Source organism: Anomaloglossus baeobatrachus, chromosome 6 (genome assembly GCF_048569485.1).
Source record: "Anomaloglossus baeobatrachus isolate aAnoBae1 chromosome 6, aAnoBae1.hap1, whole genome shotgun sequence".
Taxonomy (NCBI): domain Eukaryota; kingdom Metazoa; phylum Chordata; class Amphibia; order Anura; family Aromobatidae; genus Anomaloglossus; species Anomaloglossus baeobatrachus.
In genome coordinates, this window is record NC_134358.1 from 171,287,842 (window position 1) to 171,311,818 (window position 23,977).

The 23,977-nt window shown below is 47.2% G+C and overlaps 1 protein-coding gene across 1 annotated transcript in view; it reads left to right on the top strand.

Annotated features, from left to right (window-relative positions):
* SMCHD1 (structural maintenance of chromosomes flexible hinge domain containing 1) overlaps positions 1-23,977 on the top strand; it is a 437,194-nt gene that overhangs the window by 346,226 nt on the left and 66,991 nt on the right. Inside the window, exons 32-36 of the mRNA XM_075316053.1 lie at positions 3,215-3,302; positions 3,400-3,531; positions 18,504-18,656; positions 19,284-19,413; positions 21,417-21,536. Coding sequence (XP_075172168.1) covers positions 3,215-3,302; positions 3,400-3,531; positions 18,504-18,656; positions 19,284-19,413; positions 21,417-21,536 — 623 coding nt within the window. The remainder of the gene's footprint in view (positions 1-3,214; positions 3,303-3,399; positions 3,532-18,503; positions 18,657-19,283; positions 19,414-21,416; positions 21,537-23,977) is intronic.

Here is a 23,977-nt window from a genome sequence, read left to right on the forward strand (position 1 = left end):
CCCATAAAACACAACCGAAACAATACCTACAAAAACATTGAAGCCAAACAGAGGACACCAGTTCATCCTGCAACCTGGCATGAAACTCAAAAAGAAAGAGGGTACGACAAAGAAAAAAGGGGGGATCGGCCCCGGAGACGCCGCCTCCTCAAAATGACATAGCCAAATTCTGTGACCACTGGGCCATATTGGTTCTGGAGAAGAACAAAAGGAAACAATCCTGCAGCCGTGAATATAATAATAATTCATTTATATAGCACTATTAATTCCACAACACTTTACATACATTGGCAGCTCTGTCCCCATTGGGGCTCACAATCTAGAGTCCCTAACTGTATGTCTTTGGAGTGTGGGAGGAAAGCGGAGAACCCGGAGGAAACCTACGCAAACATGGGGAGAACATACAAACTCCTTGCAGTTGTCCTTGGTGGGATTTGAACCCAGGACCCCAGCGCTGCAAGACTGCAGTTTAAATCACTGAGCCACCGTGCCGCCAATATCTACCGATTATTGATCGGTGGCACTTGACCTTACAAGAAAAGAAAAAAAAAGGGGGGGGGGAATATTTTCTTATTTCCGCAAAACTAAACAACCCCAGGATTCCTTCTCTTTGTATCAGAGGTTGTAATTTAATTTAAGCAGCACCAGGGTTCTTCCTCTCCCTCCTCCTCATTATTACAGAGGTTGTTTGATTCGCTGCTTGTTCAGATCCAGCCACCGGAGGGCATCCGTCGAATTTTCAAACAAAAAGATCTCATTTAGTGCTGCCACTCTAAGCCTCGCTGGGTACAGCATGGAGTAGGAGATATGCAGAGCCCTTAAGCGACGCTTTACCTCAGTGAAGCACGCCCTTCGCTTCAATATCTCCACGGAAAAGTCCGGGAAAAATGAAATCTCTGTGACCGTTGACCATGACGTCTCCCTTGTTGCGGGCTGCGCGTAGGATGGTATCTCTATAGTGGAGCAGTTTAATCAAAACCGGTATCGGAGGGGCTTCCGGTGGCAATGGTCTTGTGGGGACTCTGTGTGCCCGTTCAACTGCGTAGAGTCGTGAAAGAACCTCATCACCAAATATCTTGTGCAGCCATTTCTCGAAAAATTCGGATGGGTTTGTACCTTCCGTCTTCTCCGGGATTCCGATCACTCTCATATTGTTCCTCCTCAGCCTGTTTTCTAAGTCATCAGTTTTGTTCATCAGGACTGCCAGCTGTTGTTCATGACCGCTCACCTTCCTAGACACTTGTGGCAACTTGTCTTCCAAGTCACTTATTCTTCCTTCTGAAGCTGCCATTCTATTGGAGGCTTTTTGCAAGCTTTGACTTATGTGAGATATTTCCTCTCTGATTTGTCCCATCTGGGTATTTTAGGGAGAGCATAGTGGTGCCAAATTGCTTAATAGCAGATAACACTTCCTTCAGCGTGGGCTCCTCACCTTGAAAGCTCACATCTCCCATGATGGCCTGTGACTCTGTTGTGGCAGGTGTCTGACCATTTTGCAGCAGTGGGGCCATCACCTCCCCCATAGTCGATACACTGCCCTCCTCACCCTCCTCCATTAACACAGCATACTGGCTGAGATTGATTAGTGATCCTTGCCTGTCCGAGCCTACTGGGCTTTGTGGTGCTCCGTGCCTGCTTGAGCTTGCCGGGCTTTGTGGTGCTCTGTGCTTGCTCAAGTCTGCTGGGCCTTGTGTTGCCCCTTGCTTGCCCGAGATTGCAGGGCTTCTTGATACCCCATACTTGCTCGAGTCTGCTGGGATCCGTGGTGCTCCATGCTGACTTGAGCTTGCTGAGCCCTGTGGTGCCTCCTGCCTGCTCAACTCCACTGGGCTTTGCGATGCCCTGGGCTTGCCCGAGTCTGCTGGGCTCTGTAGTACCTCATCAGTGGAGGGGGTTCCCCCACCACCAGGAGCCCTTGCAAATCCCGCCAGCTTTACTGCCGCACTCCTTCCCTCCTTGGCCGTTTGCTGGCCGGCGCCATTTTGGAACTTTCCCCGCTCCGTGGCTGCTGCTTCCCGCTGCCGTCTGCTGATCCCTCCGGTCATGGCTCCGCACTGTGAGGTATGCAATAGAGTCAGAGAGGTGTCAGGTGCCTATGTAGCGGAAAACTGCAGTCTTGTGGGCCCAGTGGAATCAGTAATTTGCAGCCTCCCCGAGAGCTCTCCTATGATCCCCTCTCATGCCCGGTCAGGTCCCGCCCCCTCATATTTCTATATTTTTAGAGCAAATATATGTGTGTGTGTGTGTGTGTGTATGTATGTATATATGTATCTATATATGTGTGTGTACAGTATATGTATATGTATGTATAGTGGGAGAGCAGGGGCGTGCTAGCATGCTAAGAGGGTTGACTAGCCTAGGGAACAAACGCCTTTGCGACTAGTCCCTGGCCTCATTAGTATATGATAAAAGATCTTTAGAAATACTTTTTCTAAAGATCCCTTTATCTATGCTACCAGATACAGGGATGGTTAGGCAGGGATTAGCAATACGTACCCAGAAATGCTCATGGTTCTTGATGCATATTGCATCTGCCAGGTTCCATTGAAACCACACTGTGACTAGCGTAACAAATACATTTTTTTTCTGCCTCCCAAAGATCGCAGTATGGCTTGGCTCACATTCATCCTACACTGAGCACTTATATCTGGGTTTTCGTGTAAATCTCTGAACTAAATCCAGACATAACCGCCAACGGAAGATTCCCTGTAATGAGGCATGTGGAGACACTTTGGACTCTCTGTGGCCTATGATCCAGTTGTGCCCATCTTTTTAGGCGTGCATAAAATTGCAGTCGCCCACCCTTTGTTTTTTTTTTTAACACCTTAAAAGCTGGATACCATTGAACAGAAGTCAGAGTCCAGATTATCTCTGTTGCCTATTTAGTGATGAAGCTGTCAGAGTAGAAATGGGAACTGATCCAAAATGTTCTGTACCTCAAATTGCCACTAATAAAAGCTTCTACTCAACTCACAAGTCACCACTCAGGTTCGTCCTGTTAACAGAAATACAGAGGTTTCCACATCACTGGTAGCACAAAGGTTGTGGAAAAGCAATGTGGCTCCCACCTCCAAGGGTGCTGCTCCTGGGTGGATCAAGATGACTATTAATGTAACCTTTTCTGTTCTGTTCTGAGTTACTGCTTCTTTGTTACTTTGCTGTAATTCAAAGGTGTCTGTAGCTTTATAGTTGTTTGTACTTTATTTGGCTGCAGGGATAAAATGATACCTGAACGTGTTGAAAAGTACTGTATCCAGTTTATGTATATGGCTGAGAAGGCTACTGTACTTTATAGTGAACAGGTTGGTAACCCTTTAAGTCGATGTATGTCTTGTTCATTGCAGCATGGATCCTTCACATTAACTTAATTGTCATTTTTTTGTTATTTTTTTCTTCCAGTATTTAATAGATGTTGTCGCCAACAAGCCTGTGAAATTAGTTCCACTTCCAAACCCCGCTACCCCAACAGTGTCCAATGTTAAAGCTGTAGGAACACGCACTTTAGTCACGAATCTCTGGCTTAAGATTGTGGTAAAGATCTTTTGTTGTTATATTTAAAAATAAATAAATACATTGCGAAATCATTAAGTAAACATAAGGGTTGGGCTACACAGCAGCATTTTTGCTACTTGCTGTCATGCAACTATTTTAGAACTTTGGTTGTAAATAAGATGGCTAAGTAAGGCTGTGTGCACACGTTGCGTTTTTTACCGCGGAAACGCTGCGTTTAGAACCGCAGCGTTTCAGTGGCAAATTGCATGCGTTCAGCTTTCCCAGCAAAGTGTATGAGAAAGCCGAAAAATCAGTGCACACGCTGCGTTTCTAAACGCAGCGTTTTGGATGCCAAAAATCGGTGCGGAAAGAAAAGCAGCATGTCACTTCTTTTGTGCGGTGTGGCTGCGTTCTCTCCCCCATTGAATCAATGATGTGGGTCAGAACGCAGCTACACCGCAGTGAGCTGCTTTTTTGTTGCGGTCCGCAGGCTTTGTCGGCATGCCAGAACGCAGGCATTTACCTGGAAGTGAGGTCAAGAGGTTTCCTGTTGACCTCACTTCCTGGCAAAGTCCTGGAAAGCCCCCGGTATCGCCAAAGTGCCCGCCCCGACCCCCCTCCCGAAAATCCAACATGGCCGCGCGCACAGTAGCGCACCGGCCGCAACCTACTCCTATGATTTCTGTCGCATGTGCCTTGAGACATGCGACAGAAAAATGCCCCCCAGGCCCTGCCAGGTCACCCCCTATTCCCCCCGGTATTCCCCCTTACCTGTCCGGTCGCAGCGCTGATCCCCCGTGGCCCCCTCCTCCTTCACAGCAGACGCCGGTCAGTGCGGTCACATGAGCAGAGCAGCTGACAGCCAGCACTGTGTTCAGAGAGCTGTGCTGGCTGCTTGGCACTCTGCAGCTGTGACCCGGGGAGAGTGGGTGCAGATTTTTGGCACCCACTCTCCTCGAATGGAGGGTCTGCCCTCCTAGAAAATGGGGGATACGTTCCCTGAACGTGCCCCCATATTCTAGAAGGTCCAGAGCCGACGTGGGACGTCCAAATGGATTTCTGCGGACCCATTTTTTTCAAATTTTTTTATTAAATTGGAGAACAAGGGAATGATTTTGGGGAGTGTTTTTTCTAATAAAAAAATTTTTGTCATTTTTTTTTTGCTTTTGTTTACTGTCAATTAGTTATGTCTGGTATCTGATAGACGCCGTGACATCACTAATTGCTGGGCTTGATGCCAGGTGACATTACACATCTGCTATCAACCCCATTTATTACCCCGTTAGACAAACGCACCAGGGCGCGGGATGAGTTGGGGCGAAGCGCCAGGATTGGCGCATGTAATGGATGCGCCACTTCTGGGGCGGCTGTGGCCTGCTATTTTTAGGCTGGGAAGAGTCCAATAACCATGGCTCTTCCCACCCTGAGAATACCAGACCCCAGCTGTCAGCTTCACCTTGGCTGGTGATCTAATTTGGGGGGTCCCCACGTTATTTTTTTTTTTTAATTCTTTATTTATAAATTAAAAAAAAAAGCCCGGGGAGCCCTCCAAATTGATCACCAGACAAGATGAAGCTGCCAGCTTTGGTTTGCCGGCTACAGCTGTCTGCTTTACCCTGACTGGCTATCAAAAATAGGGGGGACCCCACGCCATTTTTTTCATTTTGATAAATACTAAGCTAGGCACCCTTTAGTGCCACATGAAAGGTACTAAAGGTGCCAGCTTAGAATATGCAGGCGGGGGTGGGACGTTATATATATTTGACATCCATTCATCCATTGATGCTTTTTTGGCTGTGTGCCTACAATCAGGTTTTGCAGCGTTTTGGGCGCTGAGTGTTTTCCCTGCGTCCATAACGCTGTGTTGTGCAGTAGAATCACAGTGGAAGGATTTTTGGAGATCCCATGCCCACTGTGCTTCTTTTCTCCGCAGCATAAACTGACCGGTGGCGTGGCTTCCCGAGCCTCAGCATGTCAATTTATGCTGTGGAGACGAGAGTGCTCTCTGCAGGTAGAATAGAGCTAAAGTCCACAGCAGCCTGAACCCAAATCGTGGGCATGGCCAGCTGCTTTCTCCCGTGGACAACACTCACATCTCTGCAGGAAGGCTGACACTGTGTACTAGACGCCGTGTCGCTGGATCACGGCCACATAGCCTAAAAGTGAGAATATTGTTGCTACAGCAACATTTTGGGTGAAGTAGCTGTGGATTCAAAATGCTTACTATACTCCTGAATAAAATCCTTGAGGGGTGCAGATTCCAAAATGGGGTCACTTGTGGGGGTTTTCTGACGTATAGGTACCCAAGGGGCCCTGCTAATGTGACATGGTGCGCGAAGTTTATTTCAACTTTTCCAAAATGCAAATGGTGCTCCTTCCATTCCAAGCCCTCCCATTAATCCAAACAGAATGTGGAGAAGGAAATGACATCACAGGTTTTTTTTTCCAAAGGTCTGTGTTCAACCAACTTTATTAACACTGACAAGTCTTAAAAAACGCACCTAAAAAAATGCATGAAAAACGCATGCGTTTTCGATGCGGTTTTTTCAAAAAGCATTGTTTACAATTCTCCCCTCTGCCAGAGGGTGCGTTTTTTTCCGCGCTGAAAAAAAAGCAACGTGTGCACATAGCCTAAGGGTGCGTGCCTACGATTAGTGTTTGCAGTGTTTTGGCTGTAGTATGTTTTCGCTACGTTGTACATTATAAGCATAGTGGACGGGATTTCTAAAAATCCTGTGCCGATGAGTAGAGAGCTGTGGAAAAGAAGTGCAATAGGGTTTTACCCCAATAACACAGGGGGTAAAGACAGGGAGCAGTAATACTCACCAAATTAAATTGTGAAAGTCACAACTACTATATAGGCATGGAAAACTGGGATCACGGCAGCAGCAACCCAAACGGCAGATAACAGAGAACAATAGAAGAAAATCAGGTTTTTATCAGCCGCGCCAATGATCACTTCTCAGGTATTCAGATTAATGGATCTTTTATTTTGCACAGGTCTACGCGTTTCTGGAGTCTCAGCTCCCTTCCTCAGGACCATCAGGCATAAGAACACATCAAATCCTATTTAAGTAGAGATTAGCGAGGTTCGAGGTTCGTCAATTTCATGTTCGAGTGATTCTGGGGGGGTGTTCGAGTCGTTCGACGAACTCGAACGATTTGCTAAAAGTTCGGCAGTTCAAGTTACGTTCGAGAACGGTTCGATCACCAAAAGCGTGGCTTTTGACAGCTACGTGTGCAGGGAGCCATCGCTGGCAGCCTGCGGTAAGCTGGTAACCAGGGTAAATATCGGGTATCCAAGCAAAGCGCTTTGCTTAGTAACCCGATGTGTACCCTGGCTACGTGTGCAAAAATCCCCGAAAGCCACACAGAAGCACTTCCGTCAGATGCCGCTGCAGTCTGTGCCCGCAGCTGTCCGCACTGTACGGTGTCCGCAGCTGCCCACACTGCAGTGTCGGCATATGCCCGCACTGTAGTGTGTCCGCAGCTGCCCGCTTAGCAGTGTCCGCAGCTGCCCACACTGCAGTGACAGCAGCCACGGGGATGACAAGCGCTCTGCCCTCCTGACGTCAGCACGGTCACTGTCTTCCATGGCCGCCGCTTGTCACATCTCCTCTCGCTGCCGACCCGAGACCGTCACTAGCGGTGACGTCAGGATACTTGGTTTGTGAAGGTGGCGGTCATTGAACTCAGTGACAGCTCTGCTATCCGGAGTGCAGCAATCACCGCAGGTAATGTACCTCACTAACCTCATGACAGCAGCGCTCGTCATCCCCTGCAGTGACCTGGGCTGACCTATTGATGTTAGCTCAGGTCACTGCATTGCTCTCCCAGCCAATATGGAACATTCTGTTCTTCATTGACTGGGACATTGACTATGGTATGGATCGTCGTGGGACCCCCTTGGATTACACCAGACCTGGATTTGTTTATCTTTCTAATAAATTGGTGAAAGAGGGAAATTTTTGGGGAGTGTTTTTTCAAATAAAAATGTGTTTGTCTATTTTTTTTTTATTACTGACTGGGTTGGTGATGTCTGGTATCTCATAGACGCCTGACATCACGAACCCCAGGGCTTGATGCCAGGTGACATTACACATCTGGAATTAACCCCATATACTACCATGTTTGCCACCGCACCAGGCCAACTGGATGAGCTGGGGTGAAGCACCAGGATTGGCGGATCTAATGGATACACCACTTCTGGGGCGGTTGCGGCCTGCTATTTTTAGGCTGGGGAGAGTCCAATAACCATGGACCTCCCTAGTCTGAGAATATCAGACCCCAGCTGTCCGCTTTACATTGGCTGGTGATCCAATTTTGGGGGGACCCCCACGTGTTTTTTTTAAAAAAAATGTATTATTTATTTAATTTAAAATAACAGTGTGGGGTGCCCTCAGTTTTGGATTACCAGCCAAGGTGAAGCTGCCAGCTGTGGTCTGCAGGCTGCAGCCGTCTGCTTTACCCTCGCTGGCTATCAAAAATAGGGGGAACCCAACGTCATTTTTTTATTTTTTTTTTTTGCTAAATACAAGGCTAAGCACCCCTTAGTGCCACATGAAAGGCACCAAAGGGTACAAAATTACAAAATGCAGGAGAGTGGGGCATTATGTGCCTTCTGCCATTATAATGACAGAAAAGACTGATATGAAGTGTACAAGCACAAGAAAATCACCAAAGCGCTCTATGCTGTGAAAAGCAGTAGAAAATAGCACTGGAGTGAACATGTGACCGCCTTATGTAGGTTGAAGCTATGGATCATGGGTAAATTTATGTATTTTCCCTCCTTCAGTTTTTTTGCGGTACGCAAAAAAAGGAAGGCACACGGATGACAAACGGACCGTATACGGATTGGAAACGGATGCCACACAGATGCATCCGTGAAAAAAACGGACCGTTTTTTGTGGACCGCAAAAACAGATCGGTCGTGTGAATGTAGCCTTATTCTGATCTGCCGTTTATAAACAGGCAGAAATAAATGAATAGCGCCTCCCAGCGTCAGAAAATCTCCGGGGTTTCAGGGGGTAGCTGAGACCCTGGAGATCATGATTCAGGCCGGTTTTTCCGGCCCCCACTCACGTGATCACCGGTATACACCGTATACCGATGATCACGTTACAGTAAATAACAGCGCCGATAAAAAATTATTTATCTCCCATCTGGCATGAAGAAACATGTCAGATGGGAAATAAGCCTCCTCCCCGGTCCCCTGTGGTCCCCCGGTGTCGGCAAAGTGCCCCCCTCGACCCCCTCCCGGAAATCCAAGATAGCCGCGCGCACAGCAGCGCGCCGGCCGCATTCAACCTACTCCTCTGATTTCTGTCGCATGTGCCATGACACATGCGACAGAAAACTCCTCCCCAGGCCCTCCCAGGTCACATCCTATAACCCCACCGGTGTTCCCCGGTGTGCCACGGTACCTGTGCTGCATTGATTCCCCTCCTTCACAATAGACTCTGCCGCATGCACAGAGCGGCTGTCAGCTCAGCTTCCTGTGTTCAGACACAGTGAGTGGCGGTAACCATGCATCTGTAAGCTACTGCAATGCCCTGCTCATGAGGTAAGGAACATAGTTGATCAGGAGAGCTATATTACATTTCCAAATGGAGGTATTTGATTTTATAGTTGCCCTGCTGAACAACTACCAAACATGAGAGTCCGTTATACGCCACAAGAAAACATGTCTAAATAGCGAGCTCTGTTGTTTAGTATTCATTCAGCATTTAGTATAGTTCTTCTGATTACGCATGCCCTTACCTCATGAGTAGGGCATTGCAGCTTTGGTAGCAACAGTTACGACATAGACTCTGCTGCTGTGGACCCGGGGAGAGTGGGTGCAGATTCATTGCACCCACACTCCTCACATGGAGGGTCTGCACTCCTAGAAAATGGGAGATACGTTCTCTGAGCATGTCCCCCCATATTCTAGACGGTCCAGAGTCGTCGCGGGACCCCCTTATTTTTTTTTCCTTACAATAAATTGGTGAAAGAGAGAATGTTTTGGGGAGTGTTTTTTCAAATAATTTTTTTTTGTCTATTTTTTTTTGTTAGTACTGACAGTTTGTGATGTCGGGTATCTGATAGACGCCATGACATCACAAACTGCTAGGCTTGATGTCAGGTGACCTTACCGCTAGTATCAACTCCATTTATTACCCCGTTTGCCACTGCACCAGGGCACGGGATGAGCTGGGGTGAAGCGCCAGGATTGGCGCATCTATTGGATGCGCCACTTCTGGGATGCTTGCGGCCTGCTATTTTTAGGCTGTGAAGGGACAATAACTATGGACCTTCCCACCCTGAGAATACCAGACCACAGCTGTCCGCTTTACCTTGGCTGGTGATCCAATTTGGGGGGAACCCTACTTTTTTTTTTTGTAATTATTATTATTTATAAAATAAGTATAAAAAAGAGCCTGGGGTGACCTCCACATTGGATCACCAACCATGGTAAAGCTGCCAGCTGTGGTGTTCAGGCTACAGCCGTCTGCTTTACCCTAGCTGGCTATCAAAAATGGGGAGACCCCACGTCGTTTTTTTTTTTTGTTTTTTTTTAAACTATTTTTTTTTTAAATAAAGAAAATGAATGGGCTTCCCTGTATTTTGATTGCCAGCCAAGGTAACGCCAGGCAGCTGGGTGTGGCAACCCGTAGCTGTCTGCTTTATCTGCGCTGAGAATCAAAAATGCTGCGGAGCGCTACATCATTTTTTTTAATGATTTTATTTATGAATTTCATGAAATAATTAAAAAAAAAAAAAAACACAACGTGGGCTTCGCCCCATTTCTTCAGCGCTCTATTGGGAGACCCAGACGATTGGGGTATAGCTACTGCCCTCTGGAGGCCACACAAAGCACTACATTAAAAGTGCAAGGCCCCTCCCCCTCTGGCTATACCCCCCCGTGGTATCACGGGTTCTCCAGTTTTAGCTTTGTGTGCGAAGGAGGTCAGACATTCCATGCATAGCTCCACAGATTTTAGTCAGCAGTAGCTGCTGACTGTTTCGGATGGAAGAAAAGAGGACACATATAGTGTCCCCAGCATGCTCCCTTCTCACCCCTGGATGGTGTTGTAAGGTTGAGGTACCTATTGCTGGTACAGGGCTGGAGCCTGACATGCTGTTTTCCTTCCACATCCCCTGGTAGGGCTCTGTGGAAGTGGGATCCTGCCGGCCTCTCAGCTCTGATGCCGGGCTCCATCCACAGACCCATTAGAACCTGATGGATTCGGAGCAGGAGTACGATCAGGGACAGGCCCTGCATCATACAGGTACTCTGTGTCCCCGGCAGGCACAGACACACTCCGGGCTGGCTGGGTGTTGTAGTGCGCCGGGGACCGCAACGTGGAGTTGGTGTCCCTACAGATTACTGGGGGACTTTTTTGTATATGGGAACGCAGCGCCGACCCCCTCTGGACCGGGCGGCGCTGCTGTGACTTGTGGTGCGCCGGGGATCCGCCGTCCGCGCTTTTACGGCGGCGGCGGTTATAAATTTAGTCCCCGGCTTTTTGGGCCTAGGACGCCGGCAGCTCCGATTCGTTCCCGCCCCCACCCTGTCATTCAGGGTAGGGGAGAGACGCTGTTCGCTAGCAGCGACGAGGGCTGGAGCCTGATTTACATGCTCCAGCCCTCTCACTTGGCACAGAGGGAAGCAGGCTTCCCGCTCTTGGCCAGGAACGCCCAGGGCCCGCCCCCCTTCCTCTCTCGAGACGCCGGCAGCCATTACATGCATGCCTGGCTGGAGGAAGGACGCAAGGCTCTGGGAGACCTGGACTAGGGGCTATCTGGCGACCACACACCCGCTTTTTAAGCGGGCGGTAAGCGATTTTTCTGTGCTGGTCCCTCTAGTGCCTCACTGTGTATCAGTGTACTGGGTACAGATATATAGATATTGTATTTCTTGCACTGTGAGGTGCGCTTCTGGCTGCATATCCCAGATCGCTCTGTGGAAGCAGCAACATGTCATCCTCAAAACGCAAGGCGGCCAAGGCAAAAAGGGCTGTGTATACTGCGTGTGCTGCATGTGGGGCTAATCTACCAGCAGGCTCCGATGACCCCCATTGTGTGCAATGCTCCGACCCGGTGCTGCTTCGCCAGCCGGAGTCAGGAGAGGTAGCGACCCAGGCTGAGACGCTTGTAAGTTCTGCCCCGGTGACAGGGACAGACTTTGCAGTTTTTGCTGATAGTATGTCTGTCTCTATGGCAAAAATACTTGAAACCTTGCAATCTATGCATGGGGCTCAGTCTCTGGGCACGGCGAGGCCTCTGTCCTCAGGTCCCCCTTACTTGGAATGTATCCAGCCCACAGGGGGGTCCCCGGCTTCACAGGCCGAGGATTATGACTCAGATGATGGCCCCAGCCACCCTAAGCGAGCTCGCTGGGAAAGACCCTCGACGTCTTCACACTGCTCAGGGTCTCAGCACAATCAGTCTCCCTGTGATGTGTCTGATGAGAGTGATCAGGAATCCACTCCTGGAACCCCTCTCAACCTGGATACCCCGGATGGGGATGCCATGGTGAACGACCTTATCTCAGCCATCAATAGGCTGTTGGATATTTCTCCCCCAGCCCCTTCAGCAGAAGAGGCGGCTGCGGAGCAGGAGAAGTTTCGTTTCCTTTATCCCAAGCGTAAATTGAGTGCTTTGTTAGATCACTCTGACTTCAGAGAATCAATCCAGAAGCACGACGCTCACCCAGAAAGGCGTTTCTCTAAACGATCTAAAGATACGCGTTTCCCTTTCCCCCCTGAGGTGGTCAAGCGCTGGACACAGTGTCCAAAGGTAGACCCCCCGATTTCCAAACTTGCAGCTAGATCCATAGTTGCAGTGGAAGATGGCGCTTCACTTAAAGATGCCAATGACAGACAGATGGACCTTTGGTTAAAATCTGTCTATGAAGCTATCGGCGCGTCGTTTGCTCCGGCATTCGCAGCCGTATGGGCACTCCAGGCTATTTCAGCTGGCTTAGCAAAAGTGGATGCTATCATGCATCCAGCAGTGCCGCAAGTGGCGCACCTTACCACGCAGATGTCGGCGTTTGCGTCTTACGCTATCAATGCGGTCCTAGAATCTACCAGTCGCACCTCAATGGCGTCCGCCAATTCGGTAGTTTTGCGCAGAGCCTTGTGGTTAAAGGACTGGAAAGCAGATGCTGGTTCCAAAAAATGTTTAACCAGTTTGCCTTTGTCTAGAGATAGACTGTTTGGCGAGCCATTGGCTGACATCATTAAGCAGTCCAAGGGTAAAGACTCCTCTTTACCACAACCCAGAACATCCAAACCTCAGCAGAAAAAGTGGCAGCAGAGGTTTCAGTCCTTTCGAGGTTCGGGCAAGACACCATTTACCTCGTCCAAAGGGACTCAGAGGACGCAAAGAAACTCAGATTCGTGGCGGACTCACACACGCCCCAAGAAAGCAAATGGAGGTACCGCTTCCAAAGCGGCTACCTCATGACTTCCAGCCCCCCCCCTCCGCATCACCGGTCGGGGGCAGGCTCTCCCGCTTTTCCGGCATTTGGATGTCACAGGTCAAAGACCGGTGGGTGACGGACATTTTGTCTCGCGGGTACAGAATCGAGTTCAATTCTCGTCCTCCAGCTCGGTTCTTCAGAACCTCCCCACATCCAGACCGAGCAGATGCTCTGCTGCAGGCGGTGGATTCCCTAAAAGCGGAAGGAGTGGTGATCCCAGTCCCTCCTCAGGAACAAGGGCAAGGGTTTTACTCCAATCTCTTTGTGGTTCCAAAAAAGGACGGCTCGTTCCGTCCTGTTCTGGACCTAAAACGGCTCAACAAACATGTGCACGCCAGGAGGTTCCGGATGGAAACCCTCCGCTCTGTCATTGCCTCAATGTCCAGAGGAGACTTCCTTGCCTCAATAGACATCAAAGATGCTTATCTCCACGTGCCAATTGCTACAGAACATCAACGTTTTCTACGTTTTGTGATAAGAGACGACCATTTTCAGTTCGTAGCTCTGCCATTTGGTCTGGCGACAGCCCCACGGGTCTCCACCAAGGTCATGGCGGCGGTGGTAGCAGTCTTGCACTCTCAGGGACACTCGGTGATCCCTTACCTAGACGACTTATTGGTCAAAGCTCCCTCTCAGGAGGCATGTCAGCACAGCCTGAATGCTATGCTGGAGACTCTACAGTCTTTCGGATGGATCATCAACTTTCCAAAGTCGATCCTATCACCGACTCAGTCACTAACGTATCTTGGCATGGAGTTTCATACTCTAGCAGCGATAGTGAAGCTGCCGCTGAACAAGCAGCGGTCACTACAGACAGGGGTGCAATCTCTCCTGCAGGGCCAGTTGCATCCCTTGCGGCGTCTCATGCATTTCCTAGGGAAGATGGTGGCAGCCATGGAAGCAGTTCCCTTTGCGCAGTTTCATCTGCGCCCACTTCAATGGGACATTCTCCGCCAATGGGACGGGAAGTCAACGTCCCTGGACAGGAAAGTCTCGCTTTCCCAGACGGCCAAGGACTCTCTACAATGGTGGCTCCTTCCCACCTCATTATCTCAGGGAAGATCCTTCCTGCCCCCATCCTGGGCAGTAGTTACGACAGATGCGAGTCTGTCGGGGTGGGGAGCAGTGTTTCTCCACCACAGGGCTCAGGGGACGTGGACTCCGCAGGAGTCCACCCTTCAGATCAATGTTCTGGAAATCAGAGCAGTGTATCTTGCCCTACTAGCCTTCCAGCAGTGGCTGGAAGGAAAGCAGATCCGAATCCAATCGGACAACTCCACAGCGGTGGCATACATCAACCACCAAGGAGGGACGCGCAGTCGGCAAGCCTTCCAAGAAGTCCGGCGCATTCTAATGTGGGTGGAGGACAGAGCATCCACCATATCCGCGGTTCACATCCCAGGCGTAGAAAACTGGGAAGCAGACTTCCTCAGTCGCCAGGGCATGGACGCAGGGGAATGGTCCCTTCACCCGGACGTGTTTCAGGAAATCTGTCGCCGCTGGGGAGTGCCGGACGTCGACCTAATGGCATCCCGGCACAACAACAAGGTCCCGGCATTCATGGCGAGGTCGCGCGATCAAAGAGCTCTGGCGGCAGACGCCTTGGTTCAAGATTGGTCGCAGTTTCAGCTCCCTTACGTGTTTCCGCCTCTGGCGCTCTTGCCCAGAGTGCTACGCAAGATCAGATCCGAGTGCAGCCGCATCATACTCGTCGCTCCAAACTGGCCGAGGAGGTCGTGGTATCCGGATCTGTGGCATCTCACGATCGGTCGACCGTGGTCACTGCCAGACCGACCAGACTTACTGTCCCAAGGGCCGTTTTTCCATCAGAATTCTGCGGCCCTGAACCTGACTGTGTGGCCATTGAGTCCTGGATCCTAGCATCTGCAGGATTATCTCAAGGAGTGATTGCCACAATGAGACAAGCTAGAAAGTCGAATTCGGCTAAGATCTACCACAGAACGTGGAAGATTTTCTTATCCTGGTGCTCGGCCCAGGGAGTGTCTCCCTGGCCATTTGCATTACCCAAGTTTCTTTCTTTCCTGCAATCGGGGTTAGAAAAGGGCTTGTCGCTCAGCTCCCTTAAAGGGCAAGTTTCGGCACTATCCGTGTTTTTTCAGAAGCGTCTAGCACGTCTTCCTAAGGTGCGCACGTTCCTGCAGGGGGTCTGTCATATTGTGCCCCCGTACAAGCGACCGTTAGATCCATGGGATCTGAACAGGGTACTAGTTGCTCTCCAGAAGCCGCCCTTCGAGCCTCTGAAGGAAGTTTCCTTTTCTCGGCTGTCGCAGAAAGTGGCGTTTCTTGTTGCCATCACATCGCTTCGGCGAGTGTCTGAGCTGGCAGCTCTGTCATCCAAGGCTCCCTTCCTGGTGTTCCACCAGGACAAGGTTGTGCTGCGCCCCATTCCGGAGTTTCTTCCTAAGGTCGTATCCTCTTTTCATCTTAATCAGGATATTTCCTTGCCTTCTTTTTGCCCTCATCCGGTTCACCGGTATGAAAAGGACTTACGTTTGCTAGATCTGGTGAGAGCACTCAGAATCTACATTTCCCGCACGGCGCCCATACGCCGTTCCGATGCACTTTTTGTCCTTGTCGCTGGTCCGCGCAAGGGGTTGCAGGCTTCTAAAGCCACCCTGGCTCGATGGATCAAAGAACCAATTCTAGAGGCCTACCGTTCTGCGGGGCTTCCGGTTCCTTCAGGGCTAAAAGCCCACTCAACCAGAGCCGTGGGTGCGTCCTGGGCATTACGTCACCAGGCTTCGGCTCAACAGGTGTGCCAGGCAGCTACCTGGTCCAGTCTGCACACTTTCACCAAGCATTATCAGGTGCATACCTATGCTTCGGCGGATGCCAGCTTAGGTAGAAGAGTCCTGCAGGCGGCAGTGACACCCCCATAGGGGAGGGCTGTTTTGCAGCTCTAACATGAGGTATTTATTTACCCACCCAGGGACAGCTTTTGGACGTCCCAATCGTCTGGGTCTCCCAATAGAGCGCTGAAGAAGAAGGGAATTTTGTTACTTACCGTAAATTCCTTTTCTTCTAGCTCTTATTGGGAGACCCAGCACCCGCCCTGTTGTCCTTCGGGATGTTTTTTTGTTGTTTGCGGGTACACATGTTGTTCATGTTGAACGGTTTTTCAGTTCTCCGATGTTATTCGGAGTTAATTTGTTTAAACCAGTTATTGGCTTCCTCCTTCTTGCTTTGGCACTAAAACTGGAGAACCCGTGATACCACGGGGGGGTATAGCCAGAGGGGGAGGGGCCTTGCACTTTTAATGTAGTGCTTTGTGTGGCCTCCAGAGGGCAGTAGCTATACCCCAATCGTCTGGGTCTCCCAATAAGAGCTAGAAGAAAAGGAATTTACGGTAAGTAACAAAATTCCCTTCTTCTGTGTCCTGCCGGGTACAACTAGGCAGCTGGGAATTGGAATCCGCAGCACAAGTTAGCCCGAGCTGTCTGGGCCCCTCTGCTGCGAATTAAAGTCTGCAGCCGCCCCAGAAAATGGCGCTTTCATAGAAGCGCCATCATCTGTCGCTTTATCCAACTCTTCCAGCAGCCCTGAACCCGGGTAGCTTGCTGGGTAATAATGAGTTAATACTAGATTTGTTTTACTAGCTAGTATTAAGCTAGAGATTCTTAATGTCAGGCAAGTTTGACCCGGACATTAAGAATCTCCAATAAAGGGTTAAATAAAAGACACCACACAGAGAAAAAATACTTTAATAGAAATAAATACACACACATTAGAGACTCCATGTTTATTACTCCCTGTCATCCCTCCACGATCCATGGTCTTCTGCCTTTTTTTCTCCTTCAACCCATGCAGCTCTGCTACATCAGACAGCACAGCATGGGAGGAAGATGCTGCTGCTCTGTGCAGTCTACACACTCAGTGAGTGAGCAGAGGCTGCCGGCTGTAAGCGGTGACGTCATCGCTGACAGGCTGGTTTCCATAGCAATGGTGCTCCGATCACGTGATTCCCGGTGCCACTATTCATCGGCATCTGTAAAGAGTGCCGACATGCATGGACGGGGAAGCAGACCATGTGCCAGATCATCTCGCCGGTAAAAGGACATGCTCAAACGAGCACAACTTACCAGAGAGATGCACTGACAGGACCTAGCGTGACATCTAGCCATGTGACCAGTCTGTAGCCAATGAGATAATAGACACGTGACTGGTCACATGCTATTTTGACGTCACGATAGGTCCTAGCATCAGTGCTGGTTACCTGGAGGACCCAGCGATTATCGGAAGGAAAAGCGGCGGGAGACAGAGTGCAGGACGCATCGCGGGGACCTGTAAGTGTTATGGCAATGTTTATTAACTGTATGTGTACATGTATAATGTGTTTTTATGTGTTTGTGTTTGCCTCCCATTGGTTTCAGTGGGGTTCGAGTGGTTCGTCGAACGTTCGTCGAACGGAGCCTCCGTTCAACGAACCGAACTCAAACGCTATGGGGGTGGCTCATCTCTATTCTTAAGGCGTAAAGTAATTGTCATTACTTTATAAAAAAGCATCTATGAAGTGATCTTATGAAGTAATGCAGGAGATGCTTTTGCAGCTACTGAACATTACTTTTTCTTCACTGTATTCTGATTATAACACCTTGTGGCCCAATTGACTGAGAGGTATACCTTAAACAGCATAAGGATGAACCTGCAATCAAGTGGGTGAATTAACTACTTGGTGTGTGAGATACTGCTATTGAAATCCAATGTGGACCCAATTAGGTTGACATTCAGAACTTTTTCAAGACTTTATAAAGAATATTATTTATAAAGATTCTCTTCATTACAAGAGTATTCCCATCTCCAAGATCCTGTCCCAATATGTAGTAGGTGTAATAATTATAATATCTTCAAATATCGCCAATTAGAAATGTAGTTCTCCTGAATAACTTTGTCTCTTTTCTCATGTCCAAAGTCCAAGGCATTGCAATAGTATCCATGGGTACGACCACTAGCAACTAACTTACTGTCAATATAAGAGTGGTCATAATCATGGAAACCTAAGCTACTGCAGTGACCTGCACATGAGGTAAGCAACATATCTAATCAGGATGACTATACTACATTTCTAATTGGAGTTATTTGCTAACATTATTATTATTATTTCACTAACTACATATTAGGATAGGATCTTGGAGATGAGGTGACTATAAAGAGCTATTCCCACCTTGTACCTGTATTTGTAGGATATGCCATAAGTGTCTTGATAGATACTGGGGCCACATCCATTTCAAGAATTATTAGCTTGAACTGTTCTTTTCATTCATTTGTATGGGAGTTCCTAAAATTGCAGATTAGTCTACCATTTTCAGAACTTCCATACAAATAAATGACTATCCTTTTAAGCAGATGATTCTCATGTTTTCTTTTCATCTTGAAAGGTTTTATATTCATTAGAATATCACATTGTATGATTAATCAGATGCCACAATTTGCATTTCACTGTATCACTATAATGTTATGATGATTCTGATGCCAATTTTCTTTTTTTTTTTGAGATACTTAAAATGGTCATTTGTCTTATTAGGATGAGCACAGTAACTTAGCTGGTGTTACCCTGAACGGGAAGATCATTGCACAGATAACATACTCCTCCGAGACTGAGGAAGAGATACCACATTTCCAGTCTAATGTAGGAACCATGGAATTCCCTTTTGAAAATGGATCCGCTGTCATCCATGTGGGTATTCTCTTATTACTTCATAAATAAATGTATAAAGCTGATTACTTTCTACATTGCTGACTATTTATTAAGAAAAAAACCCCTGTGCCTAGAATCACTTGTGTGGGTTTGTCTGTCTGTATAAAAAAAAAAGTTTATAATATACCGGTAATAGTGCCATTTTTATCTGTTTCATTTTTTTTTCCAGGTCTCTGTACAGCCATTTTCCTTAGCATGTTTAAAAACAAAGTGTATTTTAAAAACACTAGCTGTTCAGTATTAAATCAATAGAAAACAAAATGTAGACATTCTTGTGATTCATGTATTAGGTGCTGCAGAGCAAAGTAGAACTGTATTTTTGGGGGGGGGGGGGGGGTTGGGGTGTGGGGGGTTTGATCGCTACCGACTGCTTTGAGCGCTATCATCTGCTCAACAGGATGGCAAAATGGAAAAAAAAAATAAATAAAGTTTTATTCTGCTCTACAGCGCCTACACCTTACATTGTGTGTCAAATTCAACAAACATTTTGTGAAAGGTCCTCTTGAAGCAGGCCTAATTCAATACACTGATGTAAAATTTAGATGGAAACTATAAAATGCCATGGAAATGTCTTCTGTACCATAAATGTAACTTTTACTATTCCAGAGCCTCATTATTGCGGAGAACAGCCCAGGAACGGACAGTACAGAATATAAAATTAAGTTTTCACTTGTTAGCCAAACCATGGAACCGATGGATATAGAACCCTACTTCCTTCCATTTTTATTTTACAATGGTAATCAGAAACCTCTATTGTTTATTAAAACCATTTAAGAATTGCATCTGTAGAATATTTACAGGCTTTTGCTTGCAAGATGTTGTTTAAATGTTCTTTATTTAATCATTCTACACAAACAAATGGACCAGTTTAAATAATATGATCTTTACTGATTATTAATATTTTGACAAATTATCTGTACTAGAATTGTGTCTGTATAGGAATATTTGACAATCGGGCACATTAAAATGGGGGTATAAGCTGTTGATCTGACTACAGGGCCAGTATATATCTTATACTAATTAAAGAATATTGGGGGAGAATAGCCCACTGATTACAGGCGGAATCACCCACAAATGGATAGATCTTTAAGTAATAGAGATGTAAAAACTGCGCATGAGAGGTATGGCACATTGTTTTGTAAGATGAATGAGATATAACAGCAGGCATATTTGAATTCGGAACATGTCACAAAGAAATGGGAACAGGGTGCGCCAGATCCAAATGAAATGGTGTACATCATCTAATGATACCTCACTTATGGCTGTAAAAAGTGAATGGCTATGAATATACTAGTGGGTTGATGTATCCTAGTTACAAGTGAAAAGGTATTGCTACCGTGTTAGCCAGTTGAAAAATTATTCAATGTTCTCAGTGAGAACAGTCAATCATGTATCCTATTAATGCTTAATTGATTGTCTCCCATATTTAGTGGATATCTGAACCTATGCATATGAATTAGTGAAATACCTGTTAATATTGTTTTTATGGGTTATATGTCCCTAGAAATGGGGATTTGTGTCTCCTGATAAATGGTTAAAAAGACTCAACGCGTTTCGTTGTAATGTTATTTGAGACCTTTTTATAAGGGTTGCCCATCTCCTATGAAGGGACTTGGAGGTTCGGTTTGTTCTTGTTCCTAATCTTCAGGAAACGGGTATCACAGTGCACAGTTTGAAATTAGTGTCATCTAAATATTTTTAATTTCTACCCATGAAAGGTTCAGTTTTCTTATCCCTTTCAGTGAGTCAGTGGTAAATACAATTTAAACATTTAAAAAACAAATATCTACACCACCTTTTCTAGCTTAAAACAATATCACCATCTCCATAAAAGTCAAATATATCTATTACATAATGTATGTGACAGAATTGCTGTAATGTCCTTACTCCTACCCCAAAAAAACGGAATATAAAAGAAAGTTGTGTACCTCTAAATAATACATGTAAAAACAGCTAGTTGCAAAAAAATGAATCTAGCCCTTGCAAGCCTCATTGACTGGTTTGAGTATGGTAACTCAAACCAAATTTCATTATTTATTAAATTCTTATTTTAAAAGTAGCAAAATATGAAACAATATCAATCTAAAATTGCAGTAATCTGCAGAATACAGGTAATAACGCCTTGTTACCTCACATTAGTATATATAAAAACAAAAGACATTTATAGATGGCACTCACCATACGGGATCTGTGAAAGTGCACTTAGCGCGAAACAGCTGTCTTTCGTTTGTACCCCGCACCTCATCCCCTGCCGGCCGTGTTTGTATTTTGTATGTGAACACCATAAATACAAGTAACTTGAACACACTATAGTGAGTTCCTTCTATACATTTCTTCTAGTTTTTGAGAATGTTGATATACCGGTGTAATAAGATTGTACATTACCTATATAGTGGCCGTTCACAATACCCCCTCCTTACATCGCTCTGTAGCTGTTTGTGGTCTCACTCAGTGGTGCAGGACTATTTTTTTTTTCCTTTGGATGCTAAATGTAAAAAACAAAACATAATGTTGAAAATGTTCCCTTTTTTTAATAAAGAATTTAAATTCCCCCCCTTTTTTTTCCCATTTTACCCCAAAATAGATGGTTGAAAATATTTTACATTAGTAAAATGATAAGACTGCTATATGGATGGAAAAGTCAAAAACTGGAGAGGCGGGTGGTTTGAATATTACCATAGGTTTATATTTTGTGATTTATAACCCTCAGAGCAAATAACTGTTCACTTTATTTTCAAGATTTTAAAAAGCAGCAGCAGATGGCGCAGCTAACAAAGGAGAAGGACAAGTTAGAGGAATCGATTAAGACTTATACATGCCTATTTGATGCAACAAGTCAACTGATCAAAGAAATGGAAAGTAAGTTTTCAAAAATATTTCATGTAGATTTTGCAATTAAAAAAAAAAATCCTTGCTAGATACAATCAGCGTCTTTGTACATAATGTATATGGTACAACTCCATTCCAAGTACCACTCTCTACCGCCCACATGTAAACATATACATTACAGACCACAAGTTTGGACACACTTCTCATTCAAAGAGTTTTCTTTATTTTCATGACTCTGAAAATTGTAGATTCACATTGAAGGCATGAAAACTATATATATATATATATATATATATATATATATATATATATATATATATATATATATATATGTGTATATGTATAATATTTAAAGCTGAGTGTATGTATGTCCGCTAAAGAAATCCGCTCCGTCGCTTTTACAATCACAGTATTTTGCACAAATGCCTCATATGACTCAAGGAGCGTCAGAGACACACCGTATTTTTCAGATAATAAGACGCACTTTCTTTGTCGCTCCATTGGGAGACCCAGACAATTGGGTGTATAGCTTCTGCCTCCGGAGGCCACACAAAGTATTACACTTAAAAGTGTAAAGCCCCTCCTCTTCTGCCTATACACCCCCCGTGCCTCACGGGCACCTCAGTTTTTATGCTTTGTGCGAAGGAGGCACACATGCACGCATATCTCCACATCTTAGTCAGCAGCAGCTGCTGACTAGGTCGGATGGAAGAAAAGAGGACCCATAACAGGGTCCCCAGCATGCTCCCTTCTCACCCCACTTTGGTCGGCGGTGCGGTTAAGGTTGAGGTACCCATTGCGGGTACACAGGCAGGAGCCAACATGCTGTTTTCCTTCCCCATCCCTGCAGGGCTCTGGGTGAAGTGGAATCCTATCGGTCTCCAGGCACTGAGGCCGTGCTCCCTCCGCAGCCCCTGGGGAATCTGCTGGACAGGAGCCGGGTATCGTCAGGGACAAGGCCCTGCTACTGGAGGTACTCTGTGTCCCCCTGGGGGACCGCGCATGAAGCGCTTGTGCCATACACACCGCAGCGCTGCTGGGTGTGTTAGTGCGCCGGGGACTACCGCGCCGGCCGCGCTTATTTGCCGGCCGCGCTTATAACTTTAGTCCCCGGCTTTTGCGGCCTAGTTTCGTTTTCTCCCGCCCCCAGGCCTGTCAGTCAGGGGAAGGGCGGGACGCTACACAGGACGTCAGTGCTGAGGGCTGGAGCATACTGTGTATTCTCCTCCCCCCTCATACAGCACAGTGGGGCATCAGATTCCCGCACTTTCTGGGGCACGCCCACGGCCCCCTCCTCCCCACAGAACGCCGACAGCCATTACTGTCAGCAACTCTGACGCTGGAGAGGAGAGAAAGCACGCTGGGAGACCCAGGCAAGGGAATCTGTTGATCATACAACCGCTTTTAACGGTCGGTAAGCAGCACCTGGGTGCTGGCCCCACTGAGTGCCGAAGTGTACATATATATATATATATATATGCTTATATGCTGTACACTTACACTGTACGGTCGCACTGTTGATTTTTGGCTATATACCCTCCTGCATTGTACTCAGAGGAGACAACAGCATGTCGTCCGCAAAAAGCAAGGGTGCCAAAGCACAGGCTTACTTTGCCACCTGTACTTCATGTGCGGCTATACTACCGGCAGGTTCCACCGATCCTCATTGTGTGCAATGCTCGGCCCCTGTGGCACTTACTCAGCCGGAGCCTCTGCCACTGGTGGCCCAAGGGGAACCACCTGTTACCACTGTCCAGGTGACAGGGACAGAGTTTGCAGTATTTGCTGACAAACTGTCTGAGAGTATGGATAAATGGTCTGCTAAGATACTAGAAGCCTTGCAGTCCAGGCCGGTAACTCAGGCCCCGGGCACTGTTGTTTCATTGACCCCAGGCCCCCCTCAGTTGGAGCAGCAAAATGCTCCTGGGGTGACTTATACGTCCCAAAATGAGGTCTCTGACATGGACCGCAGTCCCAGACCACTTAAGCGGGCTCGCTGGGAAATTCCCTCGACTTCATCACACTGCTCAGGGTCTCAGCAAGAGGACTCTCTGGAGGATGAAGCGGAGGTGGCAGATCAGGATTCTGATCCTGAGGCCGCTCTTAACCTAGATACGCCAGAGGGAGACGCCATAGTGAATGACCTTATAGCATCCATAAATCAGGTGTTGGAGCTTTCTCCCCCAGCGCCTCCAATTGAGGAGTCAGCTTCTCAGGAGAAATTCCGTTTTAGGTTTCCTAAGCGTACATTGAGTACGTTTCTGGATCACTCCGACTTCAGAGAGTCAGTCCAGAAGCACCGGGCTTGTCCAGATAAACGCTTTTCTAAGCGTCTTAAGGACACACGTTACCCTTTCCCCCCTGACGTTGTCAAGGTTTGGGCTCAGTGTCCCAAGGTGGATCCTCCAGTCTCCAGACTGGCGGCTAAATCCATAGTTGCAGTGGAAGATGGGGCTTCACTCAAAGATGCC